Source organism: Oreochromis aureus, linkage group 12 (genome assembly GCF_013358895.1).
Source record: "Oreochromis aureus strain Israel breed Guangdong linkage group 12, ZZ_aureus, whole genome shotgun sequence".
NCBI classification, from domain to species: Eukaryota; Metazoa; Chordata; class Actinopteri; order Cichliformes; family Cichlidae; genus Oreochromis; species Oreochromis aureus.
This window is the reverse complement of record NC_052953.1, coordinates 6370911-6391424: the sequence shown is the minus strand read 5'-3', so window position 1 is coordinate 6391424 and position 20514 is coordinate 6370911. Positions and strand designations below refer to the sequence as shown.

Genomic DNA, 20514 nt, shown 5'->3' with positions numbered 1-20514 from the left:
TGTAATGTTACTTGTTCATCAAAACAGCCACCTGTTGAGCTAGTCTAATGAAAAATGAGTTATTAAACTGTTAGAGGGTAAACTGTTACGAGATATAGAAGAAAATATTGATAGTTTCACGAATTTAAAGGAAACGATACAAAAGAAACAAACTTGATGGACAGAATGGCTACGCTGCTACTGCTAGCAAACGATATTTAGGTTATTGCTAGCTAACATTAATCTTAAACAGTGTTGGGACTAACGCGTTATTAAGTAACGCGTTACAGTAACTACGTTATTATTGTGGTAACGAGCACGGTAACTAGTTATTATGCCCAAACCAGGAACGCGTTACTCGTTACTGGGATTTAGAAAGGCTCGTTATTCGTTACTTCGTGTGGTGGCTATCGCGGAGCTTCCACAGATTCAATAACATTAGCAAGTGGTGGAAGCCAGCAGGTTGATGAAGGAAAAGGGAGGCAAGAGGAGAGACCCGAAGCAGCCGCCTGTCCGAGAGTGTCAGGTGAACTGAACTTCAGGTAAGAAGTTATGACCTGCAGTCTATCTGGGTCAGATATAAACCAAGTTTAGGTGGAGTTTATTTTCGTTGTGCTGACTTTTTCGTACTGCGTGCTAGCTAGCATGACAGAGTTTCTATACAGCTGGGTGGGTGCTATGTTACTGATGTCGAACTTTATTTTGTTCATACAGTTAATTATTAGAGTTGCCAAACGTGCCCTAAAAAACGGAATCGTCTTGTATTCAGAGAAAATATTACGCGTTTGGTATTGAGGTGAAAAGGAACAGTTTGTCCCGGACTGTAGCTACAATAAAAAGACACAAAGCTGGATTTATTCTGTTTACGCTGTCAGCTGCCTCTTCTTCTCTCATTCTCTCCCCCTCCCTCTCCTGTTGCTACTTCAATCATGAAACTGATCAGTGATCAGCTGATCGGCTTTTCTCTCTTGTTTATTTATCGCCCACTAAAGAGGAATCCAGCGGATGTCGCGCTAAACAACAGCAGCACGTTTAAGCTTGATCAGCTGTTGTTAGAATTTATTTAATATTAATTTCTAGTATCAGCTGATGTTTGCTGGAGCCACAGCTGTAAAGCTGCTGGTCATGATGTCGGTTTGGTTATCTGGTGAGAGGGAAACATGAAGATGAAACCAGGAGATGTCCTTACTGAATCATCAGAGCTGAACAGGTGATGGAGAAACAGGTTTACCTTTTAGGTGACATGAATGAGTTGAAGGGAAGTTATGAACTGTTTCTGAGAGACAAATAACACCAGGATCCTTTTCTATGTAGCTGACAGCTGGTAACTGTGCAGGGGCGGATCTAGCAAAGTGTTGCCAGGGGGGCAGGTAGGGCATTAACAGGGAAAGGGGGCACAAGGAAATACTTTTCTTTCTTATTCTCATTTAAAATGTCTAGCTTTTAAAAATATAATTATCTGAGTCTTACAACAAACAATTGATAGATTGATACATATATACCATCAGAACAGTGTACATCACTGTCACAACAGTGTTTATTTTCATTCAAAGGCTTTATGATTTTTCCTATAATGGTGGGCCGGTCTCCAGTCAAGATGCCCGGGATGATTTTTTTTAACCCAGTCCAGCCCTGTATGCAGCTCATCTGCAGTCTGGTGTTACCTACATCTTCCTATTCAGAAGGCAGAATTTCCGAGTTCTGAGTACAGTTGAAAGCACCACGACTGCAGTTTTTGTGTTGGATGTAAAAAGCAGGCTAGAATCATGTGGCGGTCAACGACGGTCCAGGCGTGGGATTTCTCTCGTGGAAATGTGCACATTATTTTTTCCTTTCTATTGGTAGGTGGCACAGTGCACTTGTGGCAAGTAAGCAAGATAGAAGACTGGCAGTCTGGCTGGGTATCCAGTTACAGAAGCAACACATTAACAAGAGAATTCTGAGTAAAACCAAAGTTACTTTCCCTAGTAACTAGTTACTTTGAAAGTAACGAGTAACTTGAAGTAACTGAGTTACTTTTTAGAGAAGTAACTAGTAATGTAACTAAGTTACTAATTTAAAGTAACTTACCCAACACTGTTCTTAAATAATGGTAGCATAATAAATAAATACAACAAATTAATAGGCGCTATGTGTTTACAAAGTAGTGGCAAGAATTACTATAAAGAAGGAGAGGAAATGGGTAAAAAAAAAATTAAGAAAAAAGGTCCAAGTGAATTTCAAACAAGTTAAAAAAAAATGTTAGCATAACAAGTGGCGTTGATGATGGGATTCAGAGCTGTGGGGGGACATTAGCTGAAATCTGGTTGGGAATTATGAACATCAGGATCCATTACTTGAGAGCCAGTAACACACACAGTAGCACAAAATGAAGCAATACCACACAGGAAATTAACAAGCCACAACTGTTCCTCATTTGTTTAATCTTTCCTCTTTTTTTTTTTTTCCAAGCAAAAATTTCAGCTTGTCTCTGGTTATTTTTTCCTTTTTCTTATACAAATTGAAAACAAATCAAACAAAACGTCTTGTAGAAACATTTAAAAATGACTGACAGCGAAAACCCCCGAAAAAAAAACAACAAAAAGAAATGAAACAAATAAGGAAGGAAGTTCTGTACAGATTAAAAAAAAAAAATGGGTGGGGGGTGTTTAGTAAAAGGGATTCCTCTGTGCTGCTTACCACACTCATAAGTGAAATATAGCACTAAACAAGCTTCCTGTGTGATCACAACGAGCAGGCAGAGGAGTGCATTAATGCTGCTGCAGACTAACAAAAGGCTAAACACACATACTATTAATGTAAATGAACTTCATTAATGTGTCACTGGGTTTCATGACCTTTGGGTCAAATGTCAAGTTAATGGATATCAGAAAACAATTTTCCCTCCTTAATCCTGAATTGTATGCAGTGATTCTTGCACAGTAGCAGAGAAACGTGAAGAGAAATCGAGAGAAATCTGAGCCTTTACCGGCTCTGGTTGTGTTTTTGAGTTCAGCTTATTTACACACCAAGTGAAAAAAGAAAGAAAGATGAAAACATATACAGAACATTTCACCGAGTGTGGTTTCCTGAAATGTCCACATGATTTCAAATATAAGACATAATTATCTGACAAATCCAGAACCATTTTTGGTGGACTTGAGAAAAATAAAACCCTGCAGCTACTCTGGACATGCGAGTTAAGAGATTTGTAACTGTGATTAGCCTCTTTCCATTACCATCATCCTGACCCCGCACACTGGTCACTTTTAGACTTAAGTGGGTCAGCAATGTTGCTCAGCTGGACAGAGGAAAAATTCGACACTGCAAAGTTTGGACAGATTACACATGACAGAAAACAAAAAAAATCAACAAACAAAAAAAGCAGAACTTGTATGACAGCATGTGTCTTCATTATTACAGTTTTCTATATGAAAACATTCTTCTGTGGTCACACTTTGAAGATTCAAGAGAAGCTTTTTCGCTGTTGCCATCTTGCTGTTTTGAAACTGGGTGTGACGAGCAAAAAACAAACAACTGTGAAACAAGTTGTCAATCAAAAATCATAAGCTAAATTTACAAAATAACCTTGATGTTGACGAAGACCTGAAATGATGGACTGAGACCATTAACTCACCAGCAAAGCTTTTACAGAGGTCAAGTATAAGGGCAGCTTTCCCAAAGGACTAGAACTCTTTATCACCCTCTGGTGGCCAATATTAGACTGCAGGTTTAACGGCATACATCGTTTATACAGTCTGTGGGTTAGATCTGCGTCATGTCTTTTGCAACTATGACAAATTTCTTGCACATCCCGTCACTTTGCATTGTTTCATCGCTGTCAGTAAGTCTGTCTGACACCACAGTTAAAGTGTAAAAGTGCCCTATGAACGACAGAGTGCCACTGATGTAACAGACTGGTAAGTCAGCCATGTTACTCATGTCTGAAAGGCCTACTGTTGGGTTAATTGTATATTGTACATTATGATTCATTCAGCCACCGAATAATACCGTGTAATGACTAAGGCCGGCCTGAAAACTGAACCATTTTCTCAACACTCTAAAACGTGTCTTGTGTTGAGAAAACAGTTAAAAAATAATGAAGAAATTTTGATTCCATAAGCCGATTCTGTCTCTCAAACTGTAAGACTCGGCACTAACAGTTTACAAACAATGTCTAGCACCAAGAGCTTGTACCGATGTACAACTATTGCACATCTACCAGAGATTCCTGCAATGCCATAAACCATTTGCGGTTTCGTTCATTTTTAAAGAACTTTATTTTGTCGGAATTTGTGTTTACGATTATTTTAGTGCAGCCAGGGATTCTGAGGTGTGATACTGGTCTAGTCTAATGAGCAGTCGTAGCGTCAGACGTTGTTTCCCAGTTGCACCCGATCCCATTCTCTGCAGGGGATGACTTTTTTAAAATCACCTTCGTCTAGATCCACCAGCCCATCTCTGCAGAAGTGAAGGATTATTCTTTTACAAACAAAATCTATTTTTAACAGCTAAGAATGGAGCTACACTGTGGAGAAATTACAGAATATAAAAGCTCATTCAGTGGAGGGAGGACCAAAGAATGGCGAATGCACCAATCCAAGGTGCAGACTCACAGATAGCCCTAGTTTAGTGCTTACATAAATTCGTGCTTAATGTTTGTGCACAAATTCTTTTTTAATTTTTCCAATTTTATTTCACAGAGAACAATCCTGTATTTCAGTCATGGCCTTGCATTTTACCACCCTTTTCACATTTTGGTATCAGAACTGCTGATTTTAAAGATAACGGTACACTCGGGAATACCAACGTGTAAAATCCCAGCTGATCCCTAGTCTGGATGCCCTTTATTTCCTTCACCTTGCAGATGCAGGTGGGAGACTATTTCTCACTAAATTGGCATCACTTTGGTGCAAGCATATTGCTCCTATAAATCTGTTCTAATTTACATTTCTCTTTACATTTTACCTCTGTTCTCTCTCCAAGACCTCTGAGAATGATTCCATACAGCTGCTGACGACCGTTTCTATCATCATCTCCCTTGAGTTACCTTTTCTAGGTTCATGATTAGGAGGGCAGGAGGTGCATAGGTCAAAAAGATCACATTTAGAAGGAATAAAGACAGGAGAGGAGAATTGAAACTGAAAACCAGAAAAAAAAAAAAAAACTGTCCCCGGTGAACGACAGCACTGAAAAGTCCCAGCGCTCAAAAAGCTGAGGACCGGCTGATGTGAAAATTCTCAGAAGACACCCAGGTCGTATTTTTCAGGTCTGAGCCAGAGCAGCGTTTCAAGTTGAAGAAAGCAGTCAAAGTTTACTGGAGCTGAGCCGAGCCGAGGCAAACCGAACTGTTTTAAGTCCATGTGTGTTTGTGTCAGTTTCTGTCTGCGTAGCAGCGAGTGCTATTTGTTGCGCAGCAACTCCAGCTGGTCCTGGTACTCAGTGAACAGTCTCTGGAATCGAAGGTTTTCACCGATGACGGGCAAGACCTCCCGCAGCAGCTCACGCTTACGTAGACCCTAAAAACACACAAGTCAAACAGTGAACATGTGAGCACGGAGCGACTCGTATTTTCCTCTTAATGTGCAAAAAGAAGCAAAATATGGGAGAAATCAGAGCTGTCATCTTGCAGAGGTGACATTGTTTACAGCATGTGTGGAGTCGTCACAAAGTGTTCTTTAGTTCAGATAATTTCGGTTTATATCATCCAAGCACACTTACCAGTAATGTGTATCAGAGATTCTGGGAAATAAGTAAATGATCAAAACAGAGTAGCAACCTCAAAGACTAAAATGAAAAAAAAGAAAAGAAAAAAAAAAAAAAAAACCACCGCCGACTGCCAGTGTTTCCCCTCAGCCTCCAAGCAGACACACCTATGTTATCAATTTCAAAATTCTACATTCTAAATCATTCACCACCTTGACAATGGGGTGACGACAATACCCCATCAGCACGAACAGTATAAAGATGTACATAGGCACTGTCGCCTAGAGGTTTTGTGGTCTTCATGTTAAAGCCTCAACAATATTTTGTGTTTGTTTGTTTGTTTTTTGGTGCCACGAGTTATCTTTTTGGGAAGAAAAGGTAAAGTGCAAGCTGCATAACCCGTCCAGGTGTAACACAGAAACACAGATGGACATCCTAAGTAGTGCTAATTAGGACCAGACTAATAAAATATTAGATCAGCAAATTGAAGCAAACATTTCCTAGACGGTCTGTACCACACAGCAAGACATAATATTAGTGAGGCAGTCCATCAAAAAGGTTCAAAAGACACCAAGAGCACAGACACAGTGAAGCAATACAGCTTATTGAGACACAGCAGATACTGATCAGCTCCAGCTTCCACTGTCTGAACGTCTGTTGATCACCTCACTACTGTATTTGTGCTGTAGGTCCCTTTTGTAGTATTTTCTCTATTTTCACTATTTTCAGTTTGACTCCACTAATACCAATCAAATCTCTGAAATTGTTTCTCACAATCAAAGATGAAATATTAGGCTGTCAGAAACAGATCCTGGTGCAGTTTATAAGTGCAAACTTTCAACTAAACTAAGATTAAACTCATGTCCAATCCTCAACTGACTTGTCTCAACCATCTAAATAAACCCTTTAAAGACAACTGAGCTGTTATGTGCTTCACTTACTATTTGAAACAAATACCTTAATATAAGCTGTGTTTCATGTCACATTTTGTAGTGACTGTACTAATAAAAAAAATTAATATTTTTGGACTTTGGATCAAGTTAAAAGACTAAATCAAGAGAGGAGACTGATTTTTGTTGTCGTACCAGTGTGGTGGGCTCCCAGGATGTAGCCGCTGATTTGTGGACGGGACCCAGCAGCTCCTTACAGAGTTCTCTGAGGCGATACTCTGAGCCTGGAAGGAAAAACGGAAAAATATATGAAATATAACAGGTGTTTATACAAGGCTTGTGTACTACATATCACACTGTGCAAGCTAGCTGTTCTACAGTTGCAGTCTGTTACCGCTTGTTCAATCAGACAATTGAGTCCAAATTTTCTGAAAGCACCTAGGCTGTTTTAGTTTCCACCGTTTCTCATTTCATCTGAATGCATCTGCAATACTCAAATCTGATGTTTGTCCCTTCAGCTGATAGTTTGGTACCTTCATTGACGAGGAAACGGGCATAGATGAGCAGCCAGTAGCGATACTCCTGTGCTGACTGCAGAGTCAAAGCAGACGCCAGCTGATTCTCCAGGAAGGCCAGCGTCATGCTCTGCTGCATGTGGTGGGGAGTGGAGGAGAGGCGGGAAGCCAGCCGACCGGCACTGCGTGGAGCACCAAGATTTTTTTATTGACTTTCTTTATTACATTTTATATTACTGAAGATGAGAAGTGCAGATTAAAAATTAAAGACATACTTGAGGTTGCGTCCCTGCATGACAGCCAGAGGCCCAGAGGACGCCGGTGTATCGTGGCTAGGGAGGCAGCTCCTGAAGTCAGCACACTGAACCAGAGAGTCGCTTTTATCTGCTATCAGAGTCCTGAAAGAGATGGTTTAATCACAGCTGTCAAATCCATCGGTTCATTATTCATCTGTGAGTACAGTGAGTACTTCCGTAGTGTTTCTCACCATGTCTCCAGAGAGGAGCTGAAGCAGTACGACTTCCCGTTGGACAGTCCAATGACTGGAACTCCCTGCTGAGTCAGCAGAGACTGGGACACTGTAGTGTCAGCACCTGAAGACACAAACAAAGTAGTTTTCATGGAGAATAACACAGCTCGATTCACTTATTAATGATCACCTGAGACATTATATATTGTAATCAAATCAAATCTGGCCTGGAGAGTGCAGTGAAGCAAGTTGGTCATAACCACACGTTCTCTCTGTTAGCCGGCGCTACAAACTCTAAAAACCCCAGTGAGAGATAACAGATGGCTCTGCCTCTGTCCCATAGCTTCATGGTGGTCATGGGGTAATACTTTCAGCTTTTGGTGAAACGCTACAGATTTTATAGCCTTAGTGTAAAATGGCCTACGAATGAACTCATTTTTAATTACTTTTGTTCTATTAGCTGCAAAGCCAGCAGTGTAAAACAGCATTGGCAGCAGATTAGCATCAAGCATAATATTTGTTTTCCTCATAACCAACTGGGTGCAAGTGAATGTCGTCAGTAAGGCACAGCTCAACAGACTGCACATATTAAAATAAATTTCAATGAAAGTATAAATTTTAAACAAGAATCTCAATATGACTTATCTGCAGCAGGTTATGTGTTCAGCATTAGTCAATTTAGTGTTAGATAGGCAGCTTTAAATAAATATACCCATTAACGCATTAATCTCGCTACACAGTGCACCTCACTACATCTCTCTGCTGTTTTATCGGTCAAGCTTGTTTTGATGTAGCGATGACTCACCAGATAAAATAGTCAGCAGAGACTCGTTCTTGACCAGAGCCTTCTGTTTCTGTACATCCCTGCACAGACAAAAGACTTAATTATTACAAAGAGCAAAGATTTTAGAGTAATGACAAATATTCTTTAAATACTACCAACATAAATTAATGCACTTTCTAAATGCGTAGGCATCTCTGTAAAACTAGTATTGTACCTCAGAGATTTAAAGAAAAAAATGCAACAAAAGGTCCCAAGCAATTCAAATCAAACAGAGCAGCTGAACACTGACCACACAGACAAAGTCGCTCCAGCGGTCAGAACCATGACGTAGTGGGCAGAGCAGTGTAAGGCAGACGCAGGCGTGCCTAGCTGGATGGCAGGAAGGAGTCGCCGCCCACAGGAAGAGAACACTGACAACATCCTGTCCTCACAGGCGACTGCAAGGATGTCACTGAGGGAGTGGAGGAGAATTTAGTGCTGTTCATTCATTTCTTTCACATTTTCTGTCTTCATGAAACCTGCTGATGTTTTCATTTCCATAACCATGTGGCCTAAATTAAAATCAGTAGCACTGTGTGACAATATCCTCCCCTTTTCAGTGATACCTCCCAGGCTTTCCCTCCTACAAGTGGGATTTTAGAGGATGACTGCACACATAAAAAAATATTCTGCATGTAATTTAGGCAATGAATTTACTTAATTACTTTACTTAAATGTCTATTTTATCTTTAGTCCCTGACCTTTTAAGTTCTGAAGCTGCTAGTTTTTCTTCCAAGTCACATCAAAAAGTGAAAGTGAATCAATTCAAGTATAAACAGAGATTCTATGTCTGTATGAAAACTCAGCAGCGCCTCCTACCTGCTGCCTGCAGCAACGACCACAGAGCTGGGCAGGAGCGTGTTCCAGTCTCGTCCGTCTCTGGAGCATCGCAGCTGGCTGAGCTTCGAACCTGCAACCATGGACACCTCATTCTCCACCTCCAGGAACACTGAGGGCTCCATGCTCACCTGAATTGAATTTGAATTGAATCTTTATTTTGAACATGTTAAAAAAGTACAACAACATAGAAATCAAAAGAGACAAACAAACAAAGGAAAACAAGCGACCACAAATACATGTTCAAAAAGGAGCAGGAAGAAGCATGAGTTGAACAACAAACACTCTGGATAATGTATGCAGCATCGCCTTCATCAATGACAAATCCACCAAAGCTGATGTTTCAAGACAAGAGAGAAGACTACACTGCTCAAACAGAAAAGGGAGAATTTCTAACTGAAGAAACTGAAACAATAAGTGTCCAAGGAGGAAGCCAGAGAAGGCTTTCTAAAGTGCTGATGGCTATTTATTAATACATATAAACAAAACAAACAAACAAATAGGCTTGAACTAACATAAGAATTGCTACCTTTGAGATGTGGGCTTAAGAAAGAAAAGGCTACAAAATGAGTCGCCACACAGTGGAAAAACACTAAAAAGAAGAAAAAGACAAAAAACAAGCAGGCAGAGAACAAGGACGACCTTAGCTGACAGAACAGGAGGAGGAACTTAGCAAAAAAATAAAAATAAAGATCCAAAGCAAAACCATACAGCTTGTGAGAAATCAGACGGGGGATGCAAACAGGTATAATCTGAGGTGAAAAACTGTAAATTAAGGTGGTTCTAAAAGTACAATACATCTTCGCACTGAACACATAACGTCCAAACCAAAGAGATGACAGACGGAGTGTTACCTGCAGACTGAAGGCTTTCTGTGTACTTGGTGTTGGTAGTTTGAGAACAGCAACAGGAGCTGGAGGAGCTACAACCTTGCTGGGCTCCCGTTCCACCGGAGGAGTTATCTGTTATGATGAGAAAGTAGAAAAGCACACTCGGTTAATCTATTCTATCTGCACCCAGAGAGCTTAAAATAACAGATTTTCAGGCTTCAGATCCGTCCACGTATCCCTCTACCTGAGTGAACGGTTGGGCCATGGAAGCGGCCATCTTGTCTTTCCTGGGCCGTCCCTTCTTCCTCTTCTCCACCACCTCTCCCCCATCCAGCAGCAGCTCTGGTTTTCTCTTGCCAAATGTCAGGTTCTTGTTGATGGCAGCCATCTTATCCTCGCTGTCACTACTGGTCTCTTCTTTGGTTTTTGCCTCCTTCTGGGCGGTGATGCCGTCTTTCGGCCTGCTGCTAGAACAGGACATCAGATATATCTCTGTGTTCTGTTCTTGTGTTTGATGTTCTTCATCTGCACAGTTACTCACCTGTCTAACGGTGTGAGTCCAGCTGTGGACGAAATGGCAGCTGTCACACCTGGTGTGGCCTTTGACCTCTCTGTAAACCTGGAGTCCAAAGCTTTCATTGGCTCAATCTTGGAGGCAGAGGTGAGCAGCAGACTGGACTTGACACTAGAACGAAGATAATGAGAAAGACAAGTGAAGGCGGGAATGAGAAAACCAAGCGCCATGTAAACGACTGGAAAGAGGAAGTGGGAGGTTTGGGAATTGAAAGTATAAAAAACGACAACACAGAGATGGTAAAACAGAAAACAACAGCAAAGATTTCCTATCTGTGATCTCCTTACCCATCATTGTTGTCCTCCAGTGGCTTAGCAGTGTTGTTGGGAGGAGGTGAGGTAAGCATGGGGTCATGTGTGGGCTTAAGCCCCATAGAAGAGGCCTGTCCTGGGCTGGAGTCTGAGCTGAGCTGGGGGGTGAGCTGGCTGGACATGGATGAGCCCGAGGGCAGGATGGGAACACTGTTGAACAAAGCCGGAGAGAAATCCCTGCAGAGAGAAAAGGGCCCGTGATCTTCTACTCTTCATCTGGTTAACATTATTATTAGTTTTATACAACAATAACTAACTTTAACCATCACTATGTCTACAATGCATTAGCTCTGTGGACCAGAATCATCTTCACTTTGCACCATGTGGCTTCTATATTGTTAAAACCAGCAACAATAGTCCCCTGTTTCAATGGTTAAATAAATCTAGATCCGGTTCAGACTGAGAGGAGTCTTTGAACTTGCGTGGATTCAAAACCAAAGATTTGGTACTTCAAGCTCTTCTCTTATTGTGTTGCTGTAGCTTTGACGGCACAGAAGAAATCTTTAATCAGTCCAGCCGATATCTTTGGAGTCCAAACATGATCTACCAGCTATTTAGCTATTTTTGTGAGATCAGCCATCTTGTTCACCGGAGTGTGTTTCATGCTTTCTTACCCCGTGTCCAGCTGAGCAATGCAGAGCGGTGTGATTCTTCTTCTGCCATCTGCTGTTCTCGTCTCCACCTGCTTCTTCAAAAGATTCTGCCAGATGAGAGAATAAAGCATCCAAGAAATTTAGGCTGCACAGATATAAAAAGGTTGTTTTGACAGCTTTGGAAAATTAAAAGTTTAAAACATTAATATATATCTAAAATACATAAGTATTAGTATATTTTGAACTGTGTTGGACTTTGATTTCTAATGTCTGTTGTCTCAACTCTCTCTAACAGTTTTCCAAAAACCCAACGAAAATATAATTATCAGGTTTCTGATAGGAAGCACCTCCCAGAACTCTGTAAGCATTTTTCCCTTAATTTCATTTATTATAGATGGCTGCTCCATCTACCTTCCTGATGTCCTCCAGAGACTCCCCGTTCATCACACTGTTGAGTTTGGGTGCTGAGGATTCAGGTGCAGCCCCACCTGGTCCTGAGTTGGCCTGGGCAGAGTTCTGCCGCTCCTGTTGGTATTTGAGCACCTCGGGGTTCTCGATGATGGTGGTGGAGAGCTGAGCCTCGGTGCTGGTTATAGCCAGACTCTTACCATAGATGTTCTGATGGATGCTGTTCTATTTGTCACAAGAAGGAAAAGAAAAGTTTTATAGAAGGGAAGAAACCTTATTTAAGCAAGAACCACCAACAAATTTAAAAAATCTGTTAAACTGCTTAGCAATAAAAACCTGGAATATAAAGATGTCGACGAATAATTATACATAAAGCAGAGTTTGGGCCTCATCTGGTGCATTTTTTATTTATTGATTACTTTTTTCTACTTCTAAGAATGAAAAACAAGATGAGAAGGGACAACTTTGTTATCTGTTTTAAATAAAACTTTGTGCCTGCTAGCTGGTTTAGTGTTTATTATTAGCTAAATAAATAAAAGATATGGGGAAGACTTGGACTTTAAATATATCTGCAGTACAAATTTTCAGCTCTACATTTTCATTGCAACACTTTAATAGAGTAGATCTGTATGAGCCACAGTTCAAATAATCTTTATTTATCTTACTGGGCTCCTAAATTACCCCCCACAAGTAAAGAAAGACAGTACAGAAGGCAAGCTGCTCAGATGGTCAACACTCCTGGGGACTTACTCAGGCTCCAAAATAATGTTTAAATTGGACCTCGTTTTTTCCAGCTCCATATATTTATTGTTATACTCTACTGGAATAGCCTTGCATAGTCTGCACTTAAAATAAACCTTACTAATCTTATACAGGGCCTTGGTCTAAATCCCTCAGTTCTTCCCCTGTTTAAAACAAGCCGTCTTAGCTCCTTATTCTCTAAACCTATTTTCTCCTGATTGGCTGCAACTCTTAAACAAAGTTTAAACAGTAAGTGGGGCAGATTTCTCCGCACACAGGCAGAGCCATGTGCCTGAGATGACCACATTTGGGATATCCCCCATATGTCATAAAACGGAGCCAAGAGTAGAAAACACGATCTGAAACCAAGCATTCAAAGCTTGAGACTTGACCTACATGATTTCCTTGTACACAAGCTGACCTCATTATTTGAAACTCTAGCTATGTTTAACATGAGCATCTACCGTTGTAGTAGAATACATATGAAACAGGTTTAAAGCGCACACAGGACTAGTTGTAAACATACAGTCACAATTTCAGTTATCCTTTGATGATTCTTACCTTCTCCTCTTCATTCAGTGGGTCTCCCAGTTCATCCAGGGAGAAGTCCAAATAGGCGACTGTGCCATCCATTGAACAAACCAACATCCCCAGACCCGTCAATGTCCTGATACACAGATACATATCAAACTCAGACATTTATCACCACCAGTAATGTTTAATAAGCCTACACAAAACACCTGTATGCAAACAGAGAAGGGTGCAGGTAAAAAAGCATCCACGCACTGAGACATTAAAAATGATATCTGAAGTCAGATATCTGATGTCAGGCCGGTGGACTTAGAATAAGAGAGACTACAGAATGTGACAGCCCACAATGTCTTCACTCACCAGGAAATGTCCATAATGGATTTATCGAAAAGATCATGGATGACCACAAGAGGGCGCTTCAGTGAGGTGAGCTGGAGCAGAGAGAGCGAGTGAGACTTTATTTTTTTACAAACAGCCACTAAAACTAGGTTTGGCAATTCCTGGTGAGAAACCACTGAACTGGAAAAACTGCCCTCACTTGGGTATTAATGTACATGTCATCACATCAATAAGTCATGAAAACTGCAGCTTGACTAAGGAATGAGAGTACTAACTTTTATGTTTTACTATCATTATTTTAAACTTTAAAACTGTGGGTTTTTTACTGACCCAGACGGAGAGCGATCGGTCTTTGCTGCCGACAGCGCAGCAGCAGTACGGACAGCTGGGCTTCGGAGAGCTGCCGTTCTTCTGCTTCTTCTTGAAAATCTTTGGGTTGAATTTCTGCAGGAACAGAAACCAGACGCATCAATAAGTAGCTTTTCTTTTGTTTAAATATAGATTTACTGGCTGAACATGTGGCTAGCACATCCTCACCACCACGGTGACAGCTTTACGGTGGCCCACAAAGTCCATATTAGTCTTCCAGCCATCTCTCTCCACAATCTGAGCGGTGGGGCCGGAGTTGTTCATGGCATGAGCCGACACAAGATACTGACCGTCTGGAGACCAGGAGAGACGCAGGACGTGGGTCGTCCCACCGCACTGAGAGGGAGACAGAAAGAGAAAAATCACTTAAACTGTGATGACAAAATAAAATCAAAACCTAAATCAATTAGTGGAAACACACAACATATCCAATGGGTTCCAATCAAAGTGAGAGTGAGTGTTTCTGTACCTCACTGAAAGGTTTGGTGATGTTCGCCTCCATCTGCCAGTCCACCGTCCGCCACACTTTCAGGCTGTGGTCGTCAGCCTGGGAGGCGATGTATTTCCCCACTGGATCCCATGTGAGGCCTTTAACCAGGCCAGTGTGTCCTCGCAGAGTAGTGACCATCTCTGAATAGGTCATTAAGACAGTTGCAGAAAGTGTTTTTTCCCTCTCAGTTAAAAACAAAAGACTTTTATAAATACGAGCATTTTCTATTTTCCGGAGGCTGAGCTGTGGTTAAACTTTACCTGGAAATTTGCGAGCGTTCCAGATCACAATGGTGTTATCCACACTGCAGGAGGCCAGCCACACATCATGAGGAGACCACGCCACGTCCATCACATCTGCAAACACACCACAATGATAACAAATGATGACAATGGTGTGACACTTTTCTTTTTTCAGAGGGCTCTTTTACTAGCCAGGTTGGTGGATGCGGGCAGATGTTCAATATCTGTGAACATCTGCAACTTCTCTGTGCATTTTCTGAGTCTATTACCTCCAGTGTGGTTCCTCAGGATTGTGACACACCTCCACTGCTCCACATTGGCCAACTTGCTGCTTGACCCAAACACTGTGCTGGGACCGATGAACCTACAGGGAAAAGACACATACAGACAGACATGATTAAAAAGCAGCAGCAAATGTGAAGGCTGACATAATTATCAACAATGGAGATTCACCAGAAAACATCAGTGAGTGGAAGTTAGCTTGAACTAGCAGGAAAAGGATAGCATGCATCCAATCAGTTCATACATAGAGAAAGAACTGGGACATACTTTAAAGTAGCAAAGAATAATAAATATAGACTTTGTTACCAAAAATACTTGTGTAATAATCATCTTTTATGGCTTTTGGCAACAAGAGCACTTCGTGTGAGTAACATATACCGGCAACTGAACAAGATATCCACCTACTTGCTTCAAGTTCTGGTTATTCTGGTTGTCCGGCTTGGAAGCAAATTTCCAGAGAAGAGCTACCAGCTGCAGTATAAGATGTTGAAGTCTGTTCAAAAACCCCGTCTGGCAGTCTAAGTTACACTCTGGTGTTATTTTTATTCATGCAGCATAATAAATAAATAAATAAATAAAAGCTAAAATTAGGTCCAAAATATATTTAGATATATTTATGTGACCGTTCTGACCTCTGCGGCCCACCCAAGTAAAGTATATGTGTAGGAAACAGTGTGTCAAGATCCAAAAGTGGCCAGTGGCATGCCTCTCCTGGAGCTGTGGAATACGCCGATTATAGCTGTATACCATCTATCAGCAGCAGCACATCATCCAACAGTAGCTGACAGCTGTAGAATCTGCATATGCCCCAACTCCAGCAGTAGCATACCACTGGCAATTTTTGGATCACGGTGCTGCAGAATTATTAAGGTTATAAAAACAAAGTAGATTTTTGTTTTTTGGCTTAATTAAACAGCCCTAGTTTATAACAGTAACTCATATGACTGACCATTTAACAACATGTAGGTGTTACTAGAACAAAAAAAATAGAATAGGATAAATAAATAATATCGATGCAAGTTTATTAAAGTGTAGATCATTGTAATCTAATGCACTGTGGAAAGCCATAAAATTGCCGCCTATCACACACACACAGTCTAGTGTGCGTTCACGCTGACACCAAAAGTTTCCCGTTCTGCTTTCAGTTCAGTCACCATGGAAACGTCCTTGTTTGGCCGTCTTTCCAGACGTTTCTCGACAGATAGTGAATGCTGTTTATCATATTGAGCCGGTGACTGTGTGTATACATACGCAGCTCTCCTCCACACCATGACCAGCTTGTCGTCTCCTCCAGAGGCCAGGTACAGCCCGTTGTTGGACCAGCGCACACAGTTCACACAGGCTGCAGAGACACACACAAACACTTCTGCTCACTGAGGCTATAAATACAGTTTGTATGGATTTGTGCTGAGGAGGCTGTTAGGGTGGACAATAACAGCACCTGCAGATCATGATGCTCTCATTATTAAATCTGGCTGCTTGTTATTAGGTCACTGAACACAGCAGCAGTTTATGTCAGTGGCAGTTCATGGAAGATGAAGTGATTTTAATTTCCTGCAGCTGTTATCTCCATCCATCCAAGGTCAACGTTTCCGAACGTTTTAGTCAGATGGGTTTATATTTATGGATTTATTTTCTTTCTTTTTGTATACTGTAAAAGGTCTAGTCATTTTTTAAAATAGTTACTTTTCCTTAGATATTTTTTATTCAAATCACATTCTGACTACATCTTAAACTCTTTTAGGCTTATCTTATAGTATTTAGCTTACCTTTTTACTCACTGACCCCCTTGATGTGTTATATTCAACTTTATACATTGTGTTTCATTGTATTTGATTTAAATTTTTATTTAATGAGCCTTTTTATTTTTACTATTTCATCAATTTAAATAACCTATTTTTAGAGATAGTTTCTCAAAGTTTTCTTGTCATTTATTCATTTATTTGCCATATATAAATTCTTTAGACTATTCTACTTCAACTACTTTATACTTAAAACTGGGAGTGTTTAAAAAAAAAATAAAAAATCCAGATCAGTGGACAAATACAGCTGTACAACCTCATCAGCAACACTAAGCTAATGATATGAACTGGATGAGTAAACAGTTGCAGGCTTTCTATTACAATGTTTAGGCTTATTACACACTGGTGGAAAACCTTGTTTGGTGATTCTGGCAAAGGAGAAAATGTAACAGAGTTTTTGGAAGCAGAGCTTTTTTTCTATGAGTTGTTCTGCAGCAAGGAAACGATAACAGCTGTGCATGTTGGTATTGCAGTACAGTCTACATGCATCAAATGTTTATTTGTGCAGCTTTCAATAACTGTTAAAAAAATTAATTAAAGAAAGTTACATATACACACAGTGTGGAACTATCTTTAGAGACCATAAGTAACCCTAAAGTTTAATTAAGGGGAAAAAAGGATTTAGAGAACAAATACACTCATTAACCAACCATATATATACAGATTTTGATTACCTAAGTGATTGTCCATCTGGCAAAGCATTTTGGGAATATTCTCGTTCTTCTCATCCTCCTCTCTGAGGACTGGCGCCATGTTCCAGATCATCACCTTCCCCGAATCCTCCCCTGGAAACAATCCAAGTATTTTAAACATGAAACGCCTTCACAAGGAGCAACAGGTGAGGGAGCATTTTTTTAAGCTGGAAAGTAAACCTGAACCCAGCTGTAACTTTCCATCAGTTAGAATACTAAGCTCTTGTTTAAAAAATGAGCCTAAAGAGAGAAACTTTCATTTCAGCAGTTGTTGGTTTTACCTTGGCCACCAGTTGCAAATTTTGTTCCATCAGGGTGGATGTCAACTGAAAATATGGGTTTACCTGAGAAACACAAAAATCAACATTTAATATCAGTGACATCTCAATTTTAATAAATCTAAAGAACACAAAAACTGCAGACTGATATTGTACACAGGTAACCTAGAGATACTGAGAAAACTGGAGGAAATAAAGGAGTAACTAAAAGGAAAGACACCAGAGTGCATCTGGAAAGTTTACAAACCCTTCCAAGTTTTCCACATTTTGCTGATTCAAACTCATAATTTTTACACCAATCCATACAGCACACACATGTCCCACAGTCACAAGCCAGAACAGGTTTTCTAGTGTGTTAAATGACAGCACTGAACTTTTCCACTGACAAGCATATTTGGAGCATTTGCTCAGTACCTGGCTAAAGCACATCTGATAACAGTGACTTCCTGGAAATATTTTCTTGGCGATATGCTTTGGTTTGATATCTGAAGCTTAAGATTGCTACACTCTCTCCTAAATTGTCTCACTAATATGCCCACAGCATGATGCTGCACCACACTATGTTGTAGTGATGACACTAATGAGATGACTTCTGATTACCTTTAAAAACTAATGGCGTCTATGGTTACTGGTTAATGAACACTGACTAGTAGAGTGCTGCACCAACTTTAGGTCCTGCAAGCTCTACAAAGGAAATCTGGATCCTAATTGATTGTGACAGCTGGGCTCTTGAATATCTGGTCTGACAAAGGCCTTTCATCCTCAGTTACTCAGTTTGGCTTAGTAGGCAGCTCTAAGAAGACTGCTGATCACGGCAAACTTCTTATATTTTAAGTTATGGAGGCTACAGTTCCCACAAGTATGTTCAACAGTGCGGACGTTCAAAATGACATTAAGGTGGCAGCCTATCAGAATCTTTCCTGTCTTAACAAATGATCTTCATTTTTCTGTAAATTAGATAATTCAATCTTATTTTGCTTTGTTGCTGCAAAGTATTGTGCACAGATCCGCCTGAAATGCAAAAAAGCATGTAAATGAAAACTTTCCAAGCACATTGCATGTTGGACACATTTCAACATAACACAGGAACATGGCATTGACCTCAGCTGTTTTTTTTCACCAGGCCTTGTTTAGTCTGCCTTATGGAAAGTTACTCAACTGTTCTGTGATTTTCCACAGGTATGTTAGAACATGCCCACACCCGAGACTGTATTTCAGTGTCTTGTCAGGTTTACAGTCGACATGCACTCGAGGATTTTCCTGAAAGGAAACCTTTCTGGTAAATCCTCCAAAATCTCTTTGGTGTATAACCTAATTCCCTAACTCTTCCGTTAAGCCATGGAGATACATTACACAGCATTTCAAAAACATCATCATTAGCTGGTTTCTATGTAATTTATACTTTTTTATTGTTTTATTTTAAGCTAAAAAAAAAAAGTAATGTGACTTGTTGTGAAGTTATGCACACACTGTTTCTTTAGGATCAGTTGAATGAAATGAGCAGTTAAATACAAGAGACAAATATGGCAATATCTTCCTATATTTCAAAGTGAAATCCAAATCACATTAAACTAAGCAGCAGGGTCACTACTGTTCCTCAGAGTTCGAGTCAATAGAGGCTTTTCGGGATTTCTTTTTTATTTCTTTAGATAATTATCTCGTTAATTCAGATATGGTCAAGTCAATGTATTAAACTAATAGTGAGGCTTCAGAACAGAACCAGTGTGTGACGGGTGGGGGGTGCATGTCCATCCTTTTTTGTACAGCCTATACAATACACCCTTACTTAATAGTCGGTGCCTTTTTGCCTAAGAAACCACAATTTAAAATAAGGTTAAAATTGCTAAAATATATTTGAAAAAAGCTACAACTGTACAATAAAAACTGTGACTTATTACAAACTTTTCATTACTTAAAGTGATACTTATAAAAGATACAGTACTGTGTACTACGTGACTAAAGCTGAGGTTCATACCTAACCGTGCACTCTGTATACACCCCTGAGTACGTGCTTAATTTTAGCAACAGTACAAAAATGTATGTCTAAAAATTACAAAGAAACTCCCGTTGAATGCTGAATTAAAAAAAACCCAAACAAACAAAAAACAAAGCATTATTTCCTCAGTTTTCTTTGTAAACATATTAGCAGCTGGAACCCATCTGCTAATATAATTATACATTTAATACATTTGGTTTCATGCTATATTGATGCTGTTGTGCAATTTTGTTGGAGTCTTCAAAATGTCAGTTATTTCAGGGGCAAAATGTGCTCTACTAACAACAGTCGTTAGCTGCACCCTAAATTCAGGCCATTTCCCTGGCGGTTAACTTTCCAAACTGACAGCTTAAAATAGTATCCCAGCAGACACTTGTTTATTTTTTTGAGCTTTCTGTGAAGCCGTTACACAAATAAAATGTTAAAATATCCCACGGGAGGTGAGTAAATCTGACCCTAAAAAGTCACTCCGAGGCAGTAACTTCGACACGGGTCATCTGCCAGGTAAGTTAGCTAACGTCAGGACACCAGAGCTAGCCGGGGGGGCTAACTAGCTAGCTAGCTAAGGTTAGCAAACAAATATACTTTGAGCACAGAGACACTGACAATGGCACAAACACCAAATGCAAGTGCCCAAACGTTGGCTTAGGTTTAGCATGTGAGTGACTTTTAAGTGACTAACAAGTCAAACAAGTGTGCACCAGCACCATAACCATCATCATCATCATGCGTCCTTATCAAGTCGCCCCCCTCCGACAACAAAAGCCCAACTTGGTCCAACAGATTCCTGCACAAGCTTACCGTTGTGGCTCACCCAGCTCGGCTTCAGCAGCTTCAT

At 40.3% G+C, this 20514-nt stretch overlaps 1 protein-coding gene across 2 annotated transcripts; it reads right to left on the bottom strand.

The window, feature by feature from the left end:
* Window positions 1-2370: 2370 nt before the first annotated feature.
* Window positions 2371-20514, bottom strand: LOC116313566 (protein HIRA). Of its 2 annotated transcripts, none has more exons than XM_031731313.2 (25): window positions 20478-20514; window positions 17684-17746; window positions 17385-17495; window positions 16160-16250; window positions 14896-14990; window positions 14645-14740; window positions 14364-14524; window positions 14063-14230; window positions 13856-13969; window positions 13547-13617; window positions 13217-13322; window positions 11918-12139; window positions 11528-11613; window positions 10890-11090; window positions 10570-10713; window positions 10273-10495; window positions 10053-10160; window positions 9181-9329; window positions 8612-8773; window positions 8344-8402; window positions 7557-7662; window positions 7345-7467; window positions 7088-7251; window positions 6750-6838; window positions 2371-5477 (listed from the first exon to the last, which is right to left on the bottom strand). In XM_031731313.2, exons 1-25 carry the CDS (start codon window positions 20512-20514, stop codon window positions 5361-5363), a joined length of 3066 nt encoding a protein of 1021 aa, XP_031587173.1. In that variant the 3' UTR covers window positions 2371-5360. The 2 variants fall into 2 exon arrangements, with proteins under 2 accessions (XP_031587173.1, XP_031587174.1); XM_031731314.2 differs by having other exon boundaries at window positions 5361-5477; window positions 10273-10492.